The 21,415-nt window shown below is 46.1% G+C and overlaps 1 protein-coding gene across 1 annotated transcript in view; it reads right to left on the bottom strand.

Annotated features, from left to right (window-relative positions):
- Window positions 1-7,802: 7,802 nt before the first annotated feature.
- Window positions 7,803-21,415, bottom strand: part of ANGPT4 (angiopoietin 4) — a 55,119-nt gene continuing 41,506 nt past the window's right edge. The window contains exons 5-9 of the mRNA XM_061630881.1: window positions 20,776-20,891; window positions 19,003-19,104; window positions 17,945-18,111; window positions 14,664-14,794; window positions 7,803-13,067 (exon numbers count right to left, since the gene is read on the bottom strand). Coding sequence (XP_061486865.1) covers window positions 12,895-13,067; window positions 14,664-14,794; window positions 17,945-18,111; window positions 19,003-19,104; window positions 20,776-20,891 — 689 coding nt within the window. The 3' untranslated portion in view covers window positions 7,803-12,894. The remainder of the gene's footprint in view (window positions 13,068-14,663; window positions 14,795-17,944; window positions 18,112-19,002; window positions 19,105-20,775; window positions 20,892-21,415) is intronic.

The raw sequence follows: 21,415 nt of genomic DNA, 5'->3' as shown, positions 1-21,415 counted from the left end.
GAAGTGGGCCACCTCTTTGTCCGAAAGGCAAGCCGGACCGTTTACCCGTGCATGGATTTGCTCACAGGGGAGGGCTCCGGTGTGCCACCTGAAACAGTAGACTGGAGCCGTGTGTGTCTACTTCTGAGTAAACACCCCAGGCTGCTGTTTCAACCTGCAAGCTGCTTAGAGCATCTGCACGGAGATCCACTCATGAATAAGTCTCTCTCTCTCTCTGTTCCTTCCCCACCCACCACCCCAACATACAGGCTGAAAGAGCAGGCCAGCCAGGATGCCTACTTGTGCGTATTCCTAGGCCGCTGACGGCTTGAGTGAGAGCAGCAGGGTTATTCTTCAGAAGGGCGAGATGGAAAGAAATGAAACAAGGTGCCAACAGACAGCCCCAGCTCTGGCCTCTCTCCCCCTCTTATCTTTGCCTCCAGAGCCAGCCCTAGCCTGTCATCGGCTTTTCCCTTTTACCAGTCAAGGTGGAGGGGGTGGGGGATTGGGGACAGAACAAGAAGCCGCAGGAGGTGTGGGCTCTGCACTAATGCGAATGCAATTATGATCTGTATGTTCTCGAGGAACATAATTGCTGCGGGACAGCTGGCAGCCTCGCCTCCTTTGTCCTGCTCACCTCCCCACGCGAGGGGGTTGCTCAGGGACACATGCAAAATGGGGGAGCCAGGGATGGGGAGGGGAGGCAGTTGCTATAGCAGCCCTCATGGGATGTGTGATCACCCAGGCCATGCTGCCAGGCGTCTGTGCGTGAACGCACAAATCCATACGGATCCCCTGAGGGTATCCAGAATGTGCCATCTCCGCAAATCGCCAGTCCGGGGCTGAAGTTGATGCAAATCTTTTAAAATATTGCCTAGACTGAAGTGCGGCGGATATATTAGAAATCGTTAGGAAATTTTATTTGAAATGTATTGTTGTTCCTTTGCTGTACAGTGAACTGTGTTTTGTTGAACTATGGCTTGCATTTTAATATGTGTTTTTAATATGTATTTTGTATTTCCCTTTTACGTGTGTTGAATTGTGGTAGCCGATGGCTCTGAGCAATAAAGATTAATTCATTTATTGGAAATCAAAAGCTGGACAGAAAGCAACATGGGCCGCTGGTCACTTAGCTTGAGTTTGCCTGTTGTGTTGGCTTCTGAAACCTGCTGATGCTTGTCTTGAGAATTTGTCCACACGCTCCAGAGCCCAATTTCATTTCATGTTGAAAAGAAGATGGAGTTTTCCAGTCTGGGTGTCTGTGTGCGTGGTGATGATGACGTGAAGTATGAGAGGTAGAGGTTCACTCATTTTCCTTAAGCAGAGTTTTGGGATGGAAACATCTGTCAATTTTGGTTCTTTCCATTACACATTTTTCCCATCTTAAATTCAGTTCTCCACATTTGTGATTTTTTTTAAAAAAAATCTGTCATGAAAATTCTTCAGCATTTTAGTGTGAATTTCTCCTTTTATAGGCAGTTTTGACTAATGTACACATATTTGCAAGTGATTTCTCCTGATATAATGCATTTTATGTTATTTTCACTAATATATTCATTTTATGTACATTTTCTCCTAATATATGCATTTTGTAAACTTTGTTTAGTAGGAGAACTGCACTGTGAAATTTGAGTAAATGTGCATTTTGACGGATCGCTGTGTTTCGGTTCTCTTATTATTTCTGAAAGTGCAAATTTGATAATTTGGCCTTAAATGCGAACCGAATTGAATGTCTCCCCCATTCCTGCCACAGTTTTTCTGCTCCAAATCATGCCCCCCTTTACTACTGCAGGTGGGTTCCCCCACTTGTGTGGTTCAAAATGCGACTTTGCACATGTCCCAAAACTGTCAGAGGGAAAAGCTGGTCAGATCAGCTGAAGCAGCTAAAAAGGAAGACAGGAAAGGGTTAAACATCTTTGCTCAGTCTCGTTCCCTAAAACAAAAATGGTGTTTGCAAGTGATGTATAGTTAACATAGTATATGTGTCATTAAGGTGTTGACTAAGTATTTGGTTCTAATTAGTTGTGGGGACGGGCCTGGCACTCTCACCCTCAGATCAGCAGGTTGTACTTATGGCCAACAGTGTGTGTAGTGGGCCAGGATCCTAGCCCATGTCTTGTCATGCTTTGAACACTCGAAATAATTGTAATCCTATTCATTTGATGTTAAACATCTGGCCTTTGAATCTCCAATGTTGGCATTTGGCTTTTGAGTTGGTTTTGGAGATAATTGCCATTTCTATTCTGTGTGCGTACGCTGTGCATGCATAGCTCAGTAGCAGAGCAAGGTCCTGAGTTCAGTCCCTGCCATCTGCATGTAGGGCTGGAAATGTCTGAAACCCTGACCAGTAGCTGCCAGTCAGTGTTGACAGTATTGAGCTAGATGGGTCTGACTCGGTGCACGGCAGCTTCCTAATGTTCTAAGTCAGGCGTCAGCATCTGAATTTGTGCAATCCGAAATTTCAAATATTCAACTTTTGCCACTTTTCAAGTTTCTTCCTTGCGTCATTGCAGCTCCAACGGAGGGATGACTCAGATGTCAATTTCTGTCTCCTTCATGGTTTCTATGCAAAATGCCTCCTCGGTGGTGGGCGTGCGAACGGAGGAAGCAGGGCTCTGCCTGTTTCGAGGCCACCCCCTCTCCTTCTGGAACGCGTGGCAAACTCTCCCTGTACACCACATGCATTTTACCATCCCTGTGCCGCATTCACAGCTGTTCCCCACAGGGCTGGGCCACGGCCTTTTGCTGCCTTAGGTGTTCTCCCCCCCCAATTACCATATGAAGAAGGGCAGCTGGCTGGCAGCTGAATCTCTCTTGGACATTGGCAAGAGGAGAGCATCTTGCGTTATAGCCTAGTTAAGGGGCTGCAGAATTACAGGATGGCCAGTCACGCATTGCCACAGAAGAGGACGACAGAGGACCCAGATGTGCATAAGTTTGCATAGGCAAACATTTTATGTACAAATGCACATTCAGAAATAGTTGCTGTAACTTAAATAGAAATACCAAACATCTCTGCATAGCGGGGAACAAGAAAGTGACCAGGTGACCTTGTGTACTGCCAGCCTGCTCTGTCTGCCGTCCAGGCGCTCGCTGTGGATGGACAATGTCGAAGCGCTATTCCCCCACACATACTTTTCCTATAGTTCTTTATCTTTAAACCAGGTCTCCGATGCACTCATGCCGTTAGCACAAGGATTTCTGTTTGCGCAATGGAACTTTGTCTCCTCTCCTTCCCTCGCATCCCCACATCTGCTCAAGAAGGTATGGGGAAACCCCAGGGCAGATTTAGGGGTGTTTGTATGAGGAAGAGGGGGGAAGTTCCGTTGCACAAGCATAAATCCTTGCGCTAATGCAACAAGGGACTTAGCACTACTTTGGATACAAGCCCAGAATTGGGACTGGGCAGCCATTCAAACAGTGGACCGTCCTGTATAAAACAGGACACATGGGCGCCCTGCATGACAGGTTGTGTAGTGTACACAGTTCTGATCTTGAACAGAGAGGGATAGCCAGGGGGCTCAGGAAGATTGGTGAGGGGTGGCTGCTGCCATCTCCCAGCATCTGCCACCTGCCCTGAGGCCATTGCCTCACTCTGCCTAATGAAAGGGAGCGGCCCTGGAATGCCAGCAGGGCATGCGGCTCCCTTCTTCTCCCTCTCTTTCAAATGATCTCCTGCATTAACAGCTTTTGTTACCTGACCCAAAAAACACACGGGAGCTTTTCATGGGCATCAAGCAGTGCCAGGCCTATGCGTCTTTACTCAGAAGCAAGCTCCATTGTGTCCAATGGGGCTTCTCCAATTTTCTTTGCGTTGCAGCCTTTTATTATACCATGCATGCTCAACTTCGCCTTAGGCTTATTCCTGCCACAAACTGAAATGGAGACTCTTGTGGCAATGGCATTCATGACTCTGGCATTCACGACTCTGAACAATGCAGGCCATAACTTGGACTCTGGATGGGGACTCACAGGGTATCTCGGCTCGTGGCCAAACTTGTTTAGCTGTGTTATGGCAGAACCTGATGCTTGCATCACAGCCTACCAGCTGGAAGTTGTTTTATAGGATAAATTTATTTATTTATTTATTATTTGATTTATATCCCACCCTTCCTCCCAGCAGGAGCCCAGGGTGGCAAACAAAAGCACTAAAAACACTTTAAAACATCATAAAAACAGATTTTAAAATACATTAAAACAAAACTTTATTTTTTTAAAAAAAAAGCTTTGAAGAGATCTTTAAAAAGGTTAAAAAACTTTAAAAAAAGTTTTAAAAACATTAAAAAGCAATTCCAACACAGAAGCAGACTGGGATAAGGTCTCAACTTAAAAGGCTTGTTGAAAGAGGAAAGTCTTCAATAGGCGCCAAAAAGATAACAGAGATGGTGCCTAATATTTAAGGGTAGGAAGTTCCACAGGGTAGGTGCTGCAACACTAAAGGTCTGCTTCCTATGCTGTGTGGAACGGACCTCCTGATAAGATGGTATCTGCAGGAGACCCTCACCTGCAGAGCGCAGTGATCGACTGGGTATATAAGTGGTAAGACGGTCTTTCAGGTATCCTGGTCCTGAGCTGTATAGGGCTTTGTACACCAGAACTAGAACCTTGAACTTGGCCCAGTAGCAAATGGGCAGCCAGTGCAATTCTTTCAGCAGCGGGGTGGCATGTTGGCGATACCCTTCCCCAGTGAGCGGTCTCACCACCGCATTTTGCACCAGCTGCAGCTTCCAGACCAACCTCAAGGGCAGCCCCACATAGAGTGCATTACAGTAATCCAGCCTGGAGGTTACCAGTGCATGCACAACAGTGGTCAGGCTATCCGGGTCCAGAAATGGCAAACCCACGTGCTAACCCAGTTTAGCCTCTCCTAAATTTTGTGTCTGTATCGGGGGGAGGGGGAGAGATTGGCACCTCCAGAGATTCCTCCAGAGTTCACCTGGGGCAGCCTTCCCCAACCTGGTGCTCTCCAAATGTTCTAGACTACAACTTCCATCTATCCCTGTGCTGGCTGGAGCTGAGGGGTCTTGTCCAAAATATCTGGAGGTCACCAGCTTGGGCGTGTCAGAAACAGGGAGCTGGAAGTGCTCTGAACAGCAGGGGGGTGCTGTTGAACAATGTTCCCCATTGCCCCCTGCTGTTCAGAGTGCTTCCCAGCTTCTGATCTGTGTGTGTGTGTTCATGTGAGGATTGTATCTTGGTACTGGACAGGATATGATTTCTGGGGGTCTATGCTAGTTCCTGCCTTGCACCCTCTTTTTTATGTCGGGGAGATCCACATAGTTCTTGGGGAGGGGAAGCTGAGACAACTAGAACCAAATAAATAATAAGCTGGGCACTTTAGTGTCAGAAGCCACAACAAGGCCAAAGAATGCTCAGTAATCTGTAATGGTAGATGTCTAAAATCCCCTTGGGAAATTTGCTACTTGAGAAACTTTTTAAAGAAAAAAATGGCTTCCTGCATCATTCTGCAGATGCTTTGTCTGATGATGAATCACCACCCCCTCACTTCAGTGTCGTTTGAATTTCCCTTCCGTCCTGATGAATTCTTTGTAAGAAGGAATCTCCCAAGTGGGTTACGTTCCCAGCCATAATACTGCCCACTGGCAACCTCTAGTGGTAACAGGCATGTTTGCATTTGGGCTGACTCACCCAATGCTCTGCCCGGCATGCCTGCTGGGGAGGGGAGGTTCCCACCTTGATGTGGATCATACTGGTGGAACCCCCAGTGACTCTGGAACATGGTATATGGCCCTCCTGAACCCCCTGAGCTAGGACCGGAGGCCCAAGACCCCTTATGGGGATCCCCACATAGACTATGGATTGTGCCTAATGGCCATCCCTGCCGAAATGTGACAGGGATATGAGCAAGCATTCGGAAACCTTAGCCACTCTTGCTGCCAGGAAGGCAAAACCCCTATGACCCCAGGCCAAATTGGTTATGGGTAAAATGCCTTCCTGGCCCTAAAAACAGTGGCCAATGGTTGTCCACAGCAACAAATGAAAAGGGAGAGTGGCCGGGTCAGAAGGAGCCAGAATGGCGATGCTACGGGTGGGGCCCTGCTTATAAGGCCTGCCTAAGTTGCCTCCACCCCCCCCCCAGGATCCCACCAAACTGGCTGATTGGCTCCTTGGGAGGGGTCACATGAGCCTATACCACATCCCTTTGCTGACAGTGGAGTCACCCTCTCCCTGCCTCCTCCTCTAGGGCACAACAATGTCTGCTGCACAAGTTGCGACAGATGAGCATTTCCCACTGAATTCCAGAGGAATCTGGACTCCACTGGTGGATTTGTGCACGTTATTTATTTATTATTTGATTGATATCCCACCCGTCCTCCCAGCAGGAGCCCAGGGCAGCAAACAAAAGCACCAAAAGCTTTAAAACATCATAAAAACAAACCTTAAAACACATTAGAACAAAACATCTTTAAAAGTGTTTCTTACGAAAAGCTTTTAAAACATCATCTAAGATTAAAAACATTTTAAAAAAGGTTTAAGAACATACAGTATTAAAAAGCAATTCCGACACAGACCTAGACTGGGCCAAGGTCTCTACTTAAAAGGCTTGTTGAAAGAGGAAGGTCTTCAATAGGTGCCGAAAAGATAACAGAGATGGCACCTGTTTAATATTTAAGGGGAGGGAGTTCCACAGGGTAGGTGCCGACACACTAAAGGTCTGTTTCCAATGTTGTGCAGGATGGACCTCCTGATAAGATGGTATCTGCAGGAGGCCCTCACCTGCAGAGCACAGTGATCGGCTGGGTATATAAAGGGTAAGATGGTCTTTCAAGTATCCTGGTATCTGCAGGAGGCCCTCACGTGCAGTTGGGATTCCTGAGAATCCAGTTTAGATTGGGCTCAAAAGATCTCCCAGGAGACTGTGCACAGGTCAAAGTGTATCTAATCACTGTTGCTGGACACTTCTTAAGGGTGCTTTCCCTCATCCCAATAGCTAAGCAACCCTTGAGTTGCTTGTGTTAACCATAATGTGCGAGATTACCCATAAAGAACATACTCCTGTATTTCCTGTGGATCCCGACAGGTATTGTGCAGACATTAAATATGACTCAAATTACTTTATTTATTATTTATTTATTTATTAGATTTATATCCCGCCCTTCCTCCCAGTAGGAGCCCAGGTCTTTATAAAAACTACATGCTATGGTAACCTCGCGTCTGGACTACTGCAATGCGCTTTACGTAGGGCTACCTTTGAAGACGATTCGGAAGCTACAGCTAGTGCAAAATGCGGCGGCCAGACTGCTAACAAGAACTAAGCGGTCTGAGCATATAACACCTGTGCTAGCCCGTTTGCACTGGCTTCCAATATGCTTCCGGGCCAGATTCAAAGTGTTGGTACTTACCTATAAAGCCTTATACGGCGCGGGACCACGATATCTGTCGGAACGCCTCTCCCGATATGAACCGGCCCGTACACTACGGTCTACTACGAAGGCCCTCCTCCGGGTTCCGACTCATAGGGAAGCCCGGAGAGTGGTGACAAGATCTAGGGCCTTCTCAGTGGTGGCCCCCGAACTATGGAATGGTCTCTCCGAGGAGGTGCGCCTGGCGCCGACACTATCATCTTTTCGGCGCCAGGATAAAACCTTTCTCTTCTCTGAGGCATTTTAATTCCTGTTAATTGTAAATTATTATATTTTGATTTTAGACTGTACAGTTTTGTGTACAGTTTTGTGTTATTTTTATTGTATTTTTAATGTTCACCGCCCAGAGAGCTGTTGCTAGTCGGGCGGTATATAAGCTTAATTAAATAAATAAATAAATAAAATACTTCAAAATATCAAAACAATATTTACAGGATAACAAGTTACGCATGAGCAGAAAACATACATGCCCCCACGCCCCGCACACAACAGTGGTAATAAGTAAACCCATTTTGAAAGCATTCCAAGCATTCTTAAGGAGTTGGTCTTTCCTTCAAAAGTCTTACCAAAATGATCTCTCTGGCCTTGTTCAGAAAAGGAAAAGGGTGTGTGTGTGAGAAGTCAAATAATGTGAACAGCCAAGGTGCCCAAAGCCTCCTGTTTATTTTTTATTTTTTGGAACTGGCCTTATTATTTATATTCATAAACTCATATGGATCATCAGCAAAATTCTCTAATTTTAAAAATGCCTTGGACTGTCACTCTTAAATAATGAACTGTCTGAAACCCTGCTTTATCAGAATTTCCTTAACAATGACTTCCCACTAAGTTCAAAGCAAAACACTGGCCTTGGGACCAGGTTTGAGTTCCATACATGTGACCTGTCACCATATAGCTGCTTTGACGCTTCAAAAAATATTTCCACTACATGTTCATCTCATTATGTAAATAAACAATATTGAGAATAGCAGCTTAAACAATTTCCTTCCTCTAAAGCCACTTTCAAAATCTTTCTTTACTCTTCTAGAGACATGAATAACGCAGGTGAAATTCAGCTGAACGATGATCTCAAACACTGATTAGAAAACACTGAGCTGAGTGCAGTGGAGGCAGGTAGCTCCATGTTGGTGGGGCAGTGGAATCTGCTCCAGGTTTTAGTCCAAATTTTCAAGGAGCTGTCCAAGGTGAAAGTTAGACTAAAACTAACTTGGAATCCTGGAGCGGATTCCACTATTCCACTGACATGGAGCCACTAGCTGTCACTGGCTAACAGGAAACAGCTTCCTGAAATGGACAAGGCGAAGACAAGACTGGAAGTCAGCTATATCAATTTTAAAATCAGAGCGACTATGACTCCTTCCTCTTAATATTTCTACTAGACCATAGACAACAATTCAACCATGCAGCAAAGATAGCTAGGCAGGCTGATTAGGCACCAAAAGTTCATTTTAAACTAAGAGAAGTGATGCATCAAGCAGAGACTTCTGGGGTTACAATTGATCTATTTTTTCACTAAGATCCACGACAAGGCCATGATTATCATTCTTATTTATTACATTTCTATCCTGCCCTTCCTCCCAAAGCAGCCCAGGTGACCTTAGGCCGGCTGCATTAATGCCTTTAGGGCCAGGTGCATGGCAATGACATCATCCAGTGGAGACTGGAGGCTCCGATGTCAGTGGGGCATTGAATCCTTGGACAACTACTTGGATGTTTGGACTAAAACCTGGAGTGGATTTATTGCCCCACTGACATTGGAGCCACCAGTCTCCATTGACATCATCAACATGTGTCACAGACTAAAGGCATCATTCTCTGCTGCTAACCAGAAATTATGTCCACCACCACCCACCTCCCACTCAAATATTGTAAGCAGAGGGCATGGCATTGTGGGGGTCATTCCTGGTATGGAGGCTTCGCAATTCTACTCCTTTGCATGTGTGCATCCAGGAAAATTTGGACTCTGGGTATTCCTAGATGAGATTTGGGCTCTGGGCCATCCCTGCTCTTCATGCCACTGTAGAAAGTGATGATGTGACATGCTTGGCATACTGAAGTGCTACAGAAAGACAAAATGTCTCTTTTTATAAATTGACAGCTGTCTTAGCTATTGGCAGTGCTGCTGTATGTCATGGAATGTTCACAAATATTGTTAAATAATGCAGTTTCTAAGATCTGTCCCTCAAACAGGGCTTGGAGGGATACCTGTGGTATGGGGCAGGAAGGTGGGGAAAATCCAAGCTTTTGAAGCTGGAGAATTTGGGATGATGCACCACCTTTTTTTTTTCCAGTAAGGGGGCTCCACTTTTAACAACTATATGACGGATAGCAGAGCTTGGAAAAGTTACTTTTTTGAACTACAACTCCCATCAGCCCCAGCCAGCATGGCCACTGGATGATGAACAGGGAGTTGTAGTTCAAAAAAGTAACTTTTCCAAGCTCTGGGATAGACATCCAACAGGTAGAGCACACCATCACTGCATAGCAGGGAAAGCTGCATCCATTGCATATATGCCTTTCACACAGTTGGTTCAAACGGTTTTTAAAAAAACCTGCCACAAAAAGGTGTTTTATTGAGCCTTATGTAGGCAGGCTGCCTGGTGGCCAGTGCCTCAGGTTATCTAATAAGGGGAAAGGTCATTTGGATTTTCCTTCTTGGGCTAGCCCTGCTGATCAATTCAATACAGATCAGCTCATGTGGCTCTCTCTGCAGCAAGGAGGAGTTGAAAATGGCCAGTTCAGCCAGCCCTCAGTGGCCAGTTCAACCAGTCCCAAGTTAGACCAAACAGCAGAACGTCTTCACAATCTGTTGCAAGGGTGTTGAAAACCAGGCTGTACCAGCAGAGGGCACTTTAGTCCATACATGGTGCCAGCTTTGAAAGGCCGCAGGCTAAAGAAGCATTCAGAGAGGCACGGATCCTGGAGTCTCCAGGCCTGTTTGTGCTGATGTAAGGGAAGCCTGAGCTTCAGCTTCAGAGTGTGGCTCCATACTATAGGCGAACACTTATCAGAGCCAACTTTGTCCCGTATGCTGTACAGAACATAGCTCAGACATTCTCCCTGCCCAGAGTAACGGTCCCATGAACAGATTTTGAAAAGCTTCTGTGCATTCTATAGATGTTGGACATATTCCATCACCCCCAGCCGCTTGCTTTCCCTGGAATCTCCAAGTGTTATATCCGTAATCTGAAGGTCCTCATTTTCTCGCTACTTTGCATTTCTTTGTCAGGGTGGAGCTGTTGGGCTGAAACTACTGGGACGGGAGGAAGGCTATGGTGCTGTTTCTCCAGATTCTGTTGGCCGTAGTGCCATTTCACACGCAGTCACACTGCATCATGCATTTTGTAGTATTATGTAGACCCAAGATGGTCAGCTCCCTTCCACCAAGCTGCTGGAGGGATGGCGCCCTAGCAATAACATCACCCATCTGGGAGCCGCGTGGCTGGAGGACGTTGAACCTCTCTGCTCCCAGGTGAAAAAACGGGCTGCTTCTCACATGGCCACTCGAGCATCTCCTCCTATCAGAAAATGGGAGGTTACCGCTTCCATGTTAGGGGATATTGCAGGGGCCAGATGCAGCCTGGTGAAAACAGCGTTTGTTTATTTGTTTACACAGTTGGCCATTCCTGTTGCAGGCAGACTATGGATCCCATGACGCAGCAAAGCTGTCGTTGGCTCATGGAAGCACATCAGCAACTGAGATTTGTTTAACGTTATGGATAGGAAGAGAATGCAGGGCAACTCAGTGGAGGTGCAACGCAAAGGCCAGTTGCATTTTCTGTAGAGATCTGACCGTGGGAAAAGAAGGCAGATTCCATGGTGCAATCATGCTACCTAGCACATTCCTGCTCACCATGTCCGCTGAAGTCACTTTTTGGGGTGTTTGTGTATTGCTTAGCTACGCACATACACAGGCATGTCTAAAAATGCACGCTTCTCGCTATATTTAGAAACGGCCCAGGAAAGCGTCTCCGTCTGTTCTCTGCTGCATCTTTCCCTGGTAGTTGACATCCTTCCCACAACTTGCAACTTGTCCCCCTGTGCTTGCGACCTGTTGCACTACCTTCCTGCAGCCGGCGGGATCGACGAGTGTGAGGGGGATCGCACACAGTTCAGTAATGAAGCAGGAAAGGAGGAACCGGATGAGGAAAGGAAACAAAGCCAAGGACCTGAGTAGCGGCAGCATGACTGGGGAAGGGCCGCAACTCAGCGGCAGAGCATCTGCTTTGCATCCAGAAGGTTCCAGGCTCAATCCCCAATGGCATCTCCAGGCAGGGCTGGGAGAGACTCCTGTCTGAAATCCTGGAGAGAGGCTGCCAGCCAGTGTAGGTGATACTGAGCTAGGTAGACCAATGGCCTGACTCCCATGCCCCTCTGCTGAGAAGACCCTAAAGGAAGAGGACCCGCCTGGTGTGGTCCATGGACTTGATCGCTGTCTCCAGCAAACTGACTGCAGCTATTCAGAAGTCCCTGATCTCACTCACTCTCCCGGGATATAAAAAGGGTTCCTGACACACGACCTTCACGAAGCAAAGCTGAAAAAGCAGCTCCCATTTAAACGAAGGGCTGTTTGGAGGTATGTTCTGAAGAATGGACAGCAGATGGCAGACGCACACAATTTCACTGGGGCCTTGCGTTCCGGTTACTTCACTTGAACAAAACGTGTACTTAAACAGTCGCATGTAGGCAGGTCCCACTGAGGCGAAATGCTCCCTTATTCCAAGCCAAGAATGACCATACACCCTATGCCTTGCATGTAGAAAGCTAATCTGTCAGGGAGAAAGGCTCACTCTAACCTTCTCTGCATGGGGTGTTCTTATGCGGCACCAATGAAATGTGCAAGCTCTTACCTGCAGCCCAGACGTTTTGCCACTTCAAGGTAAGGAAATTATGTGCTTTTTGAACCTTGGTTTCTAGAGCTGTTGTAATGTTTACCGAGACATTAAAGGAACAGCCTTCCCCAACCTGGTGCCCTCCAGATGTTTCAGACTGCAGCTGGGGTAGATGGGAGCTGTAGTCCTAAACAACTAGCGGGCACCAGGTAGGCAAAAGGCTGCCACAGAGATTACTAAAACCAACATGCACGATTTAAACACTGCAGAAATATTGCCCAGCACAGATGAGTTCATGTATGTACTGATCTGAATAAAGTCTGAAGTGTAATATATCTCACCAGATTTTTGAGTTTACCCAACAAACTCACACCACCTAAATGAACTGGATAGCGTGACAAATTTTTCATAGTCAGATTTAGCCTGTAGCATATATAACAGTTCCTTCTACTTTTTCTTTGGAATTCCAAAAGTCCACAGAAAGCTTCTTGTGTTATTGGGTGGGCAGGGGAGAGAGTTTTGCTGTTTGCTTTCTGTCTTTGCAGTGAATTCCCAGCCACATTTCACCAGGGCCTCCTTCCCGCAGAGTTTGCTATTGCTCTGTTTCCACCTGTCGAAACCTGAAGACAATTCTGGTCTAGGCATCGAGGACCAGTCTCTCTGGCTCAGTGAAACTGCAGCCCAGCCGATCCTCTCCGCTATGCCCCTTCACGGCCGCTTGAAGGCCTGATCATCATCCGTGTGCCTTTCAGTGAGTACCCCGGTCCTTGGAAGTAATGCCATCGGATCCCGTTCAGTTTCCGGATGTTGTGCCTGGCTGGGTAGTAGATGCCATTCAGGTTTGAGAGCCCGCAGGCATCAAACCACCAACCTGAATATAGAAGGATCAAGAGAAGGAAATGTCAGGTGGAGATCAGGGTTGTATTCAATGTAGGGCTGAATCAGGGTCCTATCAGTGCAAGGATTACCGCCAGTAGTGTAGTGACAAATTTGGAAGTGCAGGGTCTCTTTATATAAGTCACAGTGATGCCCCCTTCCCCCCCCTTTTTGCTGCTGGGTTGAGAATGAGGTCCTTGTTAATGCCTTTTCACATATCACAGATGCCCCTAGGAGCCAATAAGCATGAAAGGGGAGACTGTTAACTACTGAGAAGAGTCTTCACAATGGCTGACTCATCTCCTTTTACTCTGATTGGCTGGTAGGATGATGGAGATTTTGGGACCCTGCTCACAGAAAAGTAAGGGGTCTAAGACTCCCCTGAGATCCTGCACAACTACACCCTGATCACCGCTAGCACAACAGGACTTCCCTGTGCACACCCCCTAAACCTGTTCTAGGAGGTTCTCCAACCCTCCGGAGCAGATTTGGGGAATGTGTGGGGTGCATATGGGGGGAGGAGAGGGGGCAAGTCCTGTTCTGCTAGTGGTGATCCTGCTGATGGGATGAATGAGTAGAAAGCTGCCCAAATGCTTAAGCAGAAGACAGCACAGGGATTGCGCTAGAAATGGGAAAGTTTGTAAATGCCAAGTGCTCAGGCAGTTAGCGGAATTGCACAACTCCTTACAGGTGAATAAGGGTGGGGGAGAAATTTGGAGAGACTGAAAGAACTGGGCCTGTTTAGCCTGGAGAAGACTGAGGGGAGATATGATAGCACTCTTCAAGTACTTGAAAGGCTGTCACACAGGGGGGGGGGGCAGGATCTCCTCTTGATCATCCCAGAGTGCAGGACATGGAATAATGGGCTCAAGTTGCACAAAGATAGATTTCAGCTCAACGTCAGGAAAAATCTCCTAACTGTTAGAGCGGTACGACAATTGAGGTGATGGGCTCTCCAACACTGAAGGCCTTCAAGAGGCAGCTGGACAGCCACCGGTTGGGGATGCTGTAATTTGGATTCCTGCATTGAGCAGGGGGTTGGACTCGGAAGGGGCCTTAGAGGCCCCTTCCACCATTCTATGATTCAGTTCACATTTAAAGGTGGACCTACCTAATTTGCACTTTTTGAGAACTGAAACATTGCTGTCCTTTGAAATTTACACTTCTCTGAATTTTGCAGTGCCGTTCCCCCAGGCAAGTAATGTGTCCAAAAATGGATAAAGCGTGCACAAAATTAGTGTAAATAAAATACAAAAATGTGTTAAAGCAGGGAGAATTACTGTGCATAAATGTGTATCTTAGGGAAAATTACATGCAAACATGTTTTTATTTTGAGAAATTCCCATTAAAATGCTGATGAATTTTCTTGAAGACATTTTTTAAAAAAAATTGTAAACTTGATGTGGAAATGTGGAGAACTGAATTTAAGAGTGGAAAAAAATGTGAAAACACAAAGACACTGAAACTGACATATTTGACCATCCCTAAAGCTGGAGCATGCATGTTCCAGAGCTCCTGGATTCCCGGCCTCCACCTTGCCCTCCTGACCCTCCTTCCTTCCCAGTGCCAGATGATACAATGGCAGACTCACCGCCGGAAAGCATCTGCGCACACTTGCACATGCAGTTGTCATTGTCGGCGTCCCGCGTGCTGAAGCCTGTCTCTTGGAGAGGCAAGCCGCTCTGCCGCCCAACGCTGCCTTTGTAGCCTTTCAAGGAAAGCCTAGAGAACAAAGGGCATCATGATGAGACCCGGGTGCCCTCGCCTTCAAGGGACTGCAGACAGCAGGCGGGCAGAGTTTGGGGCTCCTGCTTTGCACTTCTTGGGTTCAGGGCTAGCAAGGTGCTTTTTGGTGGAGCCTGGGCTTTGCACGAAGAAGGTCCCACGATCAACCTCTGGAAGCATCTCTGGGTAGGGCTGGGAATGTCCCGTCTGAAACCCTGGAGAGCTGCTGCCAGTCAGTGTAGACAACATTCGGCTCAATGGGCCAAGGGTCTGACTTGCTAAAAGGCAGCTGCTTGGATTTCCACAATTCCACTAACTGCTTGTCAGTATGTACGTTGAAATAATTGTGATGTTTTTTCCTGAACACACAGGGTACACGCAGTTAAGGGAGGGACAATTGCTCGATGGTAGAGAACATATTTGCCACACAAAAGGTCCCACTTTCAGTCTCAAGGTGGGGCTGGGAAAGACTCCTGCCTGAAACCATGGAAAGCAGCTGCCAGTCAGAGTTGGCAATACTGAACTAGATTAATAGTCAGTTTTGGTATAAGGCATCTTCACATGCAGGAGTGTAGTCATCTGGGGTCTCTGGGGAACTTAGACCCTTTACTTTGTTGGGAGCAGGGTCCCAGCAGGGTCTATGCCTCCAGCATCCTATGAGCCAATCACCATGAAAGGTGAGTGTGCTAGCCACTGAGAAGAGTCTTCTCTCATGCTTTGTTGTCCTTTCCCACTGCTTGGAGCCAGTCAGAGTGAAGGAGGTTTATTAGCCACTGAGGACTCTTTGCAGTAGCTAACACTCTCCCCTTTCATGCTGATTTGCTCCTAGGGATGTCTGTTGTTGTGGGAGAAGGCATTAGCAATGATCTCATTCTCAACTCAGCGACAAAAAAGGGTGCGTGGCTTTGACTATCATGAAGGGACCCTGCACTTCTGAATTTGTCACTACTCTGCTGTTCGTATTTAGTGTGTTCCAACATAAGTCTCAGCTCAAAAGTGTGGGTCACAAACTCCCAGCTCAGTGGTCAAGCACACCCTTTGCATGCAGAAGGTCTCCGGTCCAATCCCCAACTTCTCCAGGGAGCAGGGGGTCAGAAAGCCTTCTCTCTGCCTGCGACCGTGGAGAGAGGGGCATTGCTAGGGAGGCACATAAAGGACTCGGAGCCCATGGCCCGAATTTTCATACCATTTGCATAGCCTCATTTATATGGATAGATGCCTCTGGGGAATTGAGGCAGTGGGCTTGGCCTGGGGGCTCAACAGCAGTGCAATGTGATGTTCCCCCAGCTGACCTACAAGCAAGGCAAAAAGAAAAAAAAAGTTTGGGTTTTAAAAGGGGGGGAAGGGGCAGGAAAGACCTCTTGCCCCCTCCGCTCAACGATGCTACTGCCTGGCGACTGGATTAGGCCAGTGGCCCTGTTGGACTAGCATCCTGTTCTCAGAGTGGCCAACCAGCTGCCTCTGGGAAGCCCACAAGCAGGACCTGAGAGCAACAGCAACTCTCCCCTCCTGCCGTCCCCAACCACTAGCATGCAGAGTGACAGTGAAGGCAGAACACAGCCTTAGTAGCTAGCGGCCCCTGAATCAGAAAAGGCAACACTGGATGACGTGCTTCTTAACCCTTTTCAAAGAATTCACTTCATCATTGTAAAAGCGTTTGCTTGTGTGCCCTCTCTTCCTTCCACTCCGAGTTTACTTCACTTGAGTGGACAACGATGTCATCACAGAGTCACATCTGATTGGCTGAGCAGCAACGTGACCTCACACCTCTCCATTGGGATATGAATTAACCCTAATCTTGACCGCTTAATCCTCTCGGCTGCCCAAACAGTGCAGGTAGGGGCAGAGATGTGAAGGTATTTTGAAATGGTTCAAAGGCCACTCCAAAAGGAAAAGCGGATGAAATCAGAACGGCAAAAATGCACTTGTGTGGTGGGCAGAGGAAGAGGAGGCTTATCAGGCATCCTGAAAGGACACCATGTTCCCTCAAACATGGATGCCTGCCAGAAGCCATTAGCAAGTTCTGCGCTCATGTTCATCAACGAGGGCTTGGCACCCTCAGTCCTTGGATGGACAACGTCCAAGGAACGCCGAGGTGCTGATGGAAACAGAGCTGGAGATTTTCTAGGTGGCTGTTCTCTACCCAGCTAGCCTCTCTCGTAACAGGCAATTTTAAGATGCATTCAGATCCCCCATTAAATCCACTGGATTTAATCTACACAAGGGGCTGGTGGAGATGGAAGGGCTGATGATTTCCTAGCTGGTCAGAGCAGCCGACTGAAGCCCTTCGGCTTTTTAAGAGTTTGATTAAATCTGTTTCAGGCTGGCCATGCCCAGCATTGCTGTTTTGATGACCTCGGTTGATTTGGAGCTTGAAGCACATGCAAAGCACTCCTGTTAAATCTCCACAGAGCTTGATGGCTTACTAGGTGAGGGCAGTTATCCATCAGATCCCTGCTCCTGGGAGGAGGCGTCTCAGAGCAGAAAATGAACAAAATGGCTCAACCCAGGACGGGGCAGTTGCTCTTCTCATCCCCTCCTTAACGTTAAGTTCCCCTCTCAGTTGCACCACATCCTGTCTCCAAAGCCTGGCCTCTGCTCTCCTTTGCAAAAGTGTGACCGGTAGGCCACAATTTTTAGTGGAGAACCAGCAAGTGGATGGTGAATATCTGAACATGTTCAGATGCATCCAGAGGAGACTGGTGGCTCCAATGTCAGCGGGGCAGTGAATCCACTTCGGGTTTTAGTCAGAACTTTCAAAGCGTTGTCCAGTATTATTTTAATAGTATTTTGATTGCTTCTTTTATTTTTTTTACATTGTACTTTTTAATATTACCATTTGCATCCCATAGTAATTCAACCTGTAATTCAATCAAATACTGTATAAGATACAAAAGAAATAATCAAAATACAATTAGAAATCAATATGAATATTTAATATGGACATGCCACGAGTCACCTGAATGAAGCTTGCAGACCACTGGTGGCCCACAGAACCCCTGCTCTAAGTCAAAGACCGTCGCCACCTTTTGTGGAACTGGGGGACCTCCTCGAGTTCTAGCATTATAATATCTCTCTCCAAACTATCTCCAGTTTTATTCACTTCCACCATGTTGTTGTATACAGCTGGTGAAGATCGCCCCTTACCTGTACCCCTGAGGCTCACTCCCTAGCTGGAACTTTTCATACTGGGCGTAGGCGCGATTCCCTTCCCAGTCGAGGAGCTCCACCCTCAAGGAATAGGCTCGCTGATTGGTCAACAGGTGGACTGCCTCATTTCCTAGCCAGCATTCTCCTGCCGCATCCCCAAAGCCCTGAGAGAGGTGCAACACAAGCGGTAAGGAGGGCTGTTCAATTCACCTCTTATCATTTGTTTATAAAAATATTTGTATACCGCTCTTTCGTTAAAAACATCAAAGCGGTTTACAACACGTTAAAAACAACTATCACCGCCACGGAATAAAAACATTAACAATACAATTAAAACAAAGGTCAACTGTTGAGAAAAAAGCATCTTCTTAATCGCCTGCATGAGCCTGGCAGAACAGAAAGGTTTTCAGCATGCACTCAAAAGTTAAATCAGCTAAGAGGCTATCACAAACTCAGCTGGAAAAATGTTGAGAAGATTGCAGCCAAAATGGGGAGGGGCAAAGGGAGAGAGGCACTGTAGGGGTTTCTCCCACGGCCCACCTTCCCACCCACCTTCTCAACTCATTTGACAGATGGGCCGGGCAGCAAATGAAATCCCGATTCCATAGTCTGCCCTCCCCCTCCCTGCTGTGCTTCCGGTAGGCTATCTCCTTCTATTCAGTAAAAAGCACATTTGTCCCCTGCCGCTTGGTCTGAATCCATCACTGCTGAATACATTTCCAAACACTGAAAAAACGCTTATGGGAGGAGAGTGAAGTGGGTTTGTGACTTCACGTTTTCTAGTCAATCAGTGCTGTTCAGAGCAGCTTCTGCAATATGTGGGTGTTCCCTGAGTTTGATCTGGGAGGGAAAATGGAGGATCCGACCCAAACTGTGGTGAGTGTGCTTCCTCTACACAAAATTAAGTGCACTGGTCTTCAGGGAACCAAACAGGCATCCACAAAGCTGTGGACTGTTATTGGCCCAACTGGTATTGTGGTGTGGTTTCCCATCTGCTTGTTTGGATCCTAACGTTTTGAAGAATCAAGGATGACAAGTCCAAGGCAGATTCAGACCTGTTTGTACTCTTTCCAGCTTTTTTGGAAACTGACGCTGCCATTGACTCGGTGCTGGATCACAGTCCACTCGCCTCCATCTGTCTCCATGTCACAATAGGCCTACAAAGGAAAAAAAACTATATTGGAAGCACCAAAGAGGCAGAAACACACGGCTGAACCTACAAATACTTGAGGAATCGGAGCTTTGCAAATTCCAATGCAAACTGACCAGAGCTACACCTCCCAGACTGATGGCTGGATCAAAACTCAGCTATCCACCACCTCTCATGCTTCCCAAATGTCTCAGCGTGGCTCTTAGCACACACACAAAAATCAAAATACATTTTAAAATGTGCATTTTCATCGATTAATGTAAGAACAGGGCTGAATGGACAGTAAACAGAGTTTACTGTAGATTCACATGCAAGTTTACAGAGTTCTAAAATCCTGTCAATGGCAAAATATACGTTTTGAAACATTTCTCAACCTGTAAATGTTGCTTGTGTAGTTGATGCCACTCAATGTAGGTGCAAAAAAATCTATGTGGGGAAAACTTCCAGAAATATTAAGAAATGCAAACGTGAATATCTCAGCAATATCAGAAGTAAGAGATTGGGGGGCCCTTTGGTTGAGCATTTCATAGAATGCAAATATTCTCCTTTGGATTTCAAGTTTTGGGTCTTAGAAAAATTAAATACTAATGTTTTGCTAAGGAAAGAGATGTCATGAATACTGGAATTAAAAACTCTGACCCCAGTGGACTTAATGGGGAATTGGAATTTCTTCTCCTTTTGTAAGTTTAAACAATTTCAGATGATCCCTGTTTTACTCTTTGCTCGTGGTCACATGTCATCCTGTGATGGCAAATTAGAAACAACTGAAATTACAGGTTATATGCATTCAGTTTTTCTCTTATAGTTGCCATTAAAGATTTAAGCATTTTGCTATTAGAGATCTCTACAGACTATTTCATGTAAATACACACAAAATATTTTTCAATTAGTTAATGATTTATCAAGCACCTGTATTTTAATCCTGCATCTTCTGTTGTGATTTATACTTGCCGCTTTTGATGTATTCATGCAGTGTATTGTCTTCTTTATTTATGTTTATTATTAAATTTATATCCCGCCCTTCCTCCAAGGAAGAGCCTGGGGCAGCAAGCAAAAGCACTAAAAACACTCTAAAACATCATAAAAATAAACTTTAAAATATATTAAAAACAAAACATCCTTAAAAACATATTAAAACAAAACATCTTTTTTTAAAAAGCTTTAAAAATTTTTTTAAAAAGCTTTAAGAACGTATTAAAAAGCAATTCCACCATAGATGCAGACTGGGATAAGGTCTCTACTTAAAAGGCTTGTTGAAAGAGGAAGGTCTTCTTTATAGCCCCTAACGAAGGCCCAATATACTAGAGGCTGAAACACATTGAGCTTTTCTAAGAAATAAATGTCTGGTCAGCATTTTGGGATTTTCCCCTCTTTCCTTTTGGCTCATTCAGTATAAAGTAGCTTCTTATGTGCCATAGTTTCTTCCAGATCCTACAAATGTTTCTTGAAGCAGCCCTTGGCACTACATTCTATGCACAAAGTGAAATCAAGGCACCAGAACAAAGCACAAAAAGCCAATAAGTTTCAATAAGATCTGCATGCCCTTGTATTGTTTTGCAAAGATCTGTTTTCCAGAAAGGATTAGTTTAGATAGGATTAGTTTCCCTTAGAAGGGGACAGTGCAAGAGGCCCAATGACCCCCAGCCTAGATTTATAGCATCTTGGGGGTCTTACTGACCTTTTTGGGTTCTGTCAGATTGTTGATATGGAGGGTGTAAACCCCACTGAGGTTGAGTCCAGATTGGCGGATTTCTGCACAGTCCTGGAACAACCGGTCTTCTTTCTTTAGAGGAACTAGAAAAAGGAAGACAAACCCTAAAGAGCTTGCCTCTCAAAATAAGCGTGTCTCCCAGTTACTTAGAGGCGGATCCCTTCCAGCCATTTTCTTGCAGGGATACAGCTACCTCGAGCTGCCAATCTCAAGCAAATTCTCCTATTTATAATTTGCTTGGAGAAAGTCATAATTATATTTACTAATTTCTGATTGTTCTTTTCTTCGATCCCAGTTGTGAATGCTATAAGAAAAGGAACGTGTGGCCCTCCAGATGTTGCTGGAGCCTAGCTTCCCTCAGCCCCAGCAGCCAACATGGCCAATGGCTAGGGAAGATGGGAGTTGTAGTCCAACAACATCTGGGGAACCACATGATCCCCCATCCTTGCTGTAATATTCCGTTTATTGAGGGTTGGGTCGGGTTGGGAAGCTACAGTGAAAAACCACTGAATTTGACAAGCTGCTACATTTATTGCCTTAACATTTAGCAAAACAACATGAAATTGTAAGATTTTCAGAAGCATTCCTCAAAGTGGAATGCGTTCAG

Source organism: Rhineura floridana, chromosome 6, assembly GCF_030035675.1.
Source record: "Rhineura floridana isolate rRhiFlo1 chromosome 6, rRhiFlo1.hap2, whole genome shotgun sequence".
In the NCBI taxonomy this organism is placed as follows: domain Eukaryota; kingdom Metazoa; phylum Chordata; class Lepidosauria; order Squamata; family Rhineuridae; genus Rhineura; species Rhineura floridana.
Note: the sequence above shows the minus strand (reverse complement) of the source record. Positions and strands in the feature narration are given on the sequence as shown.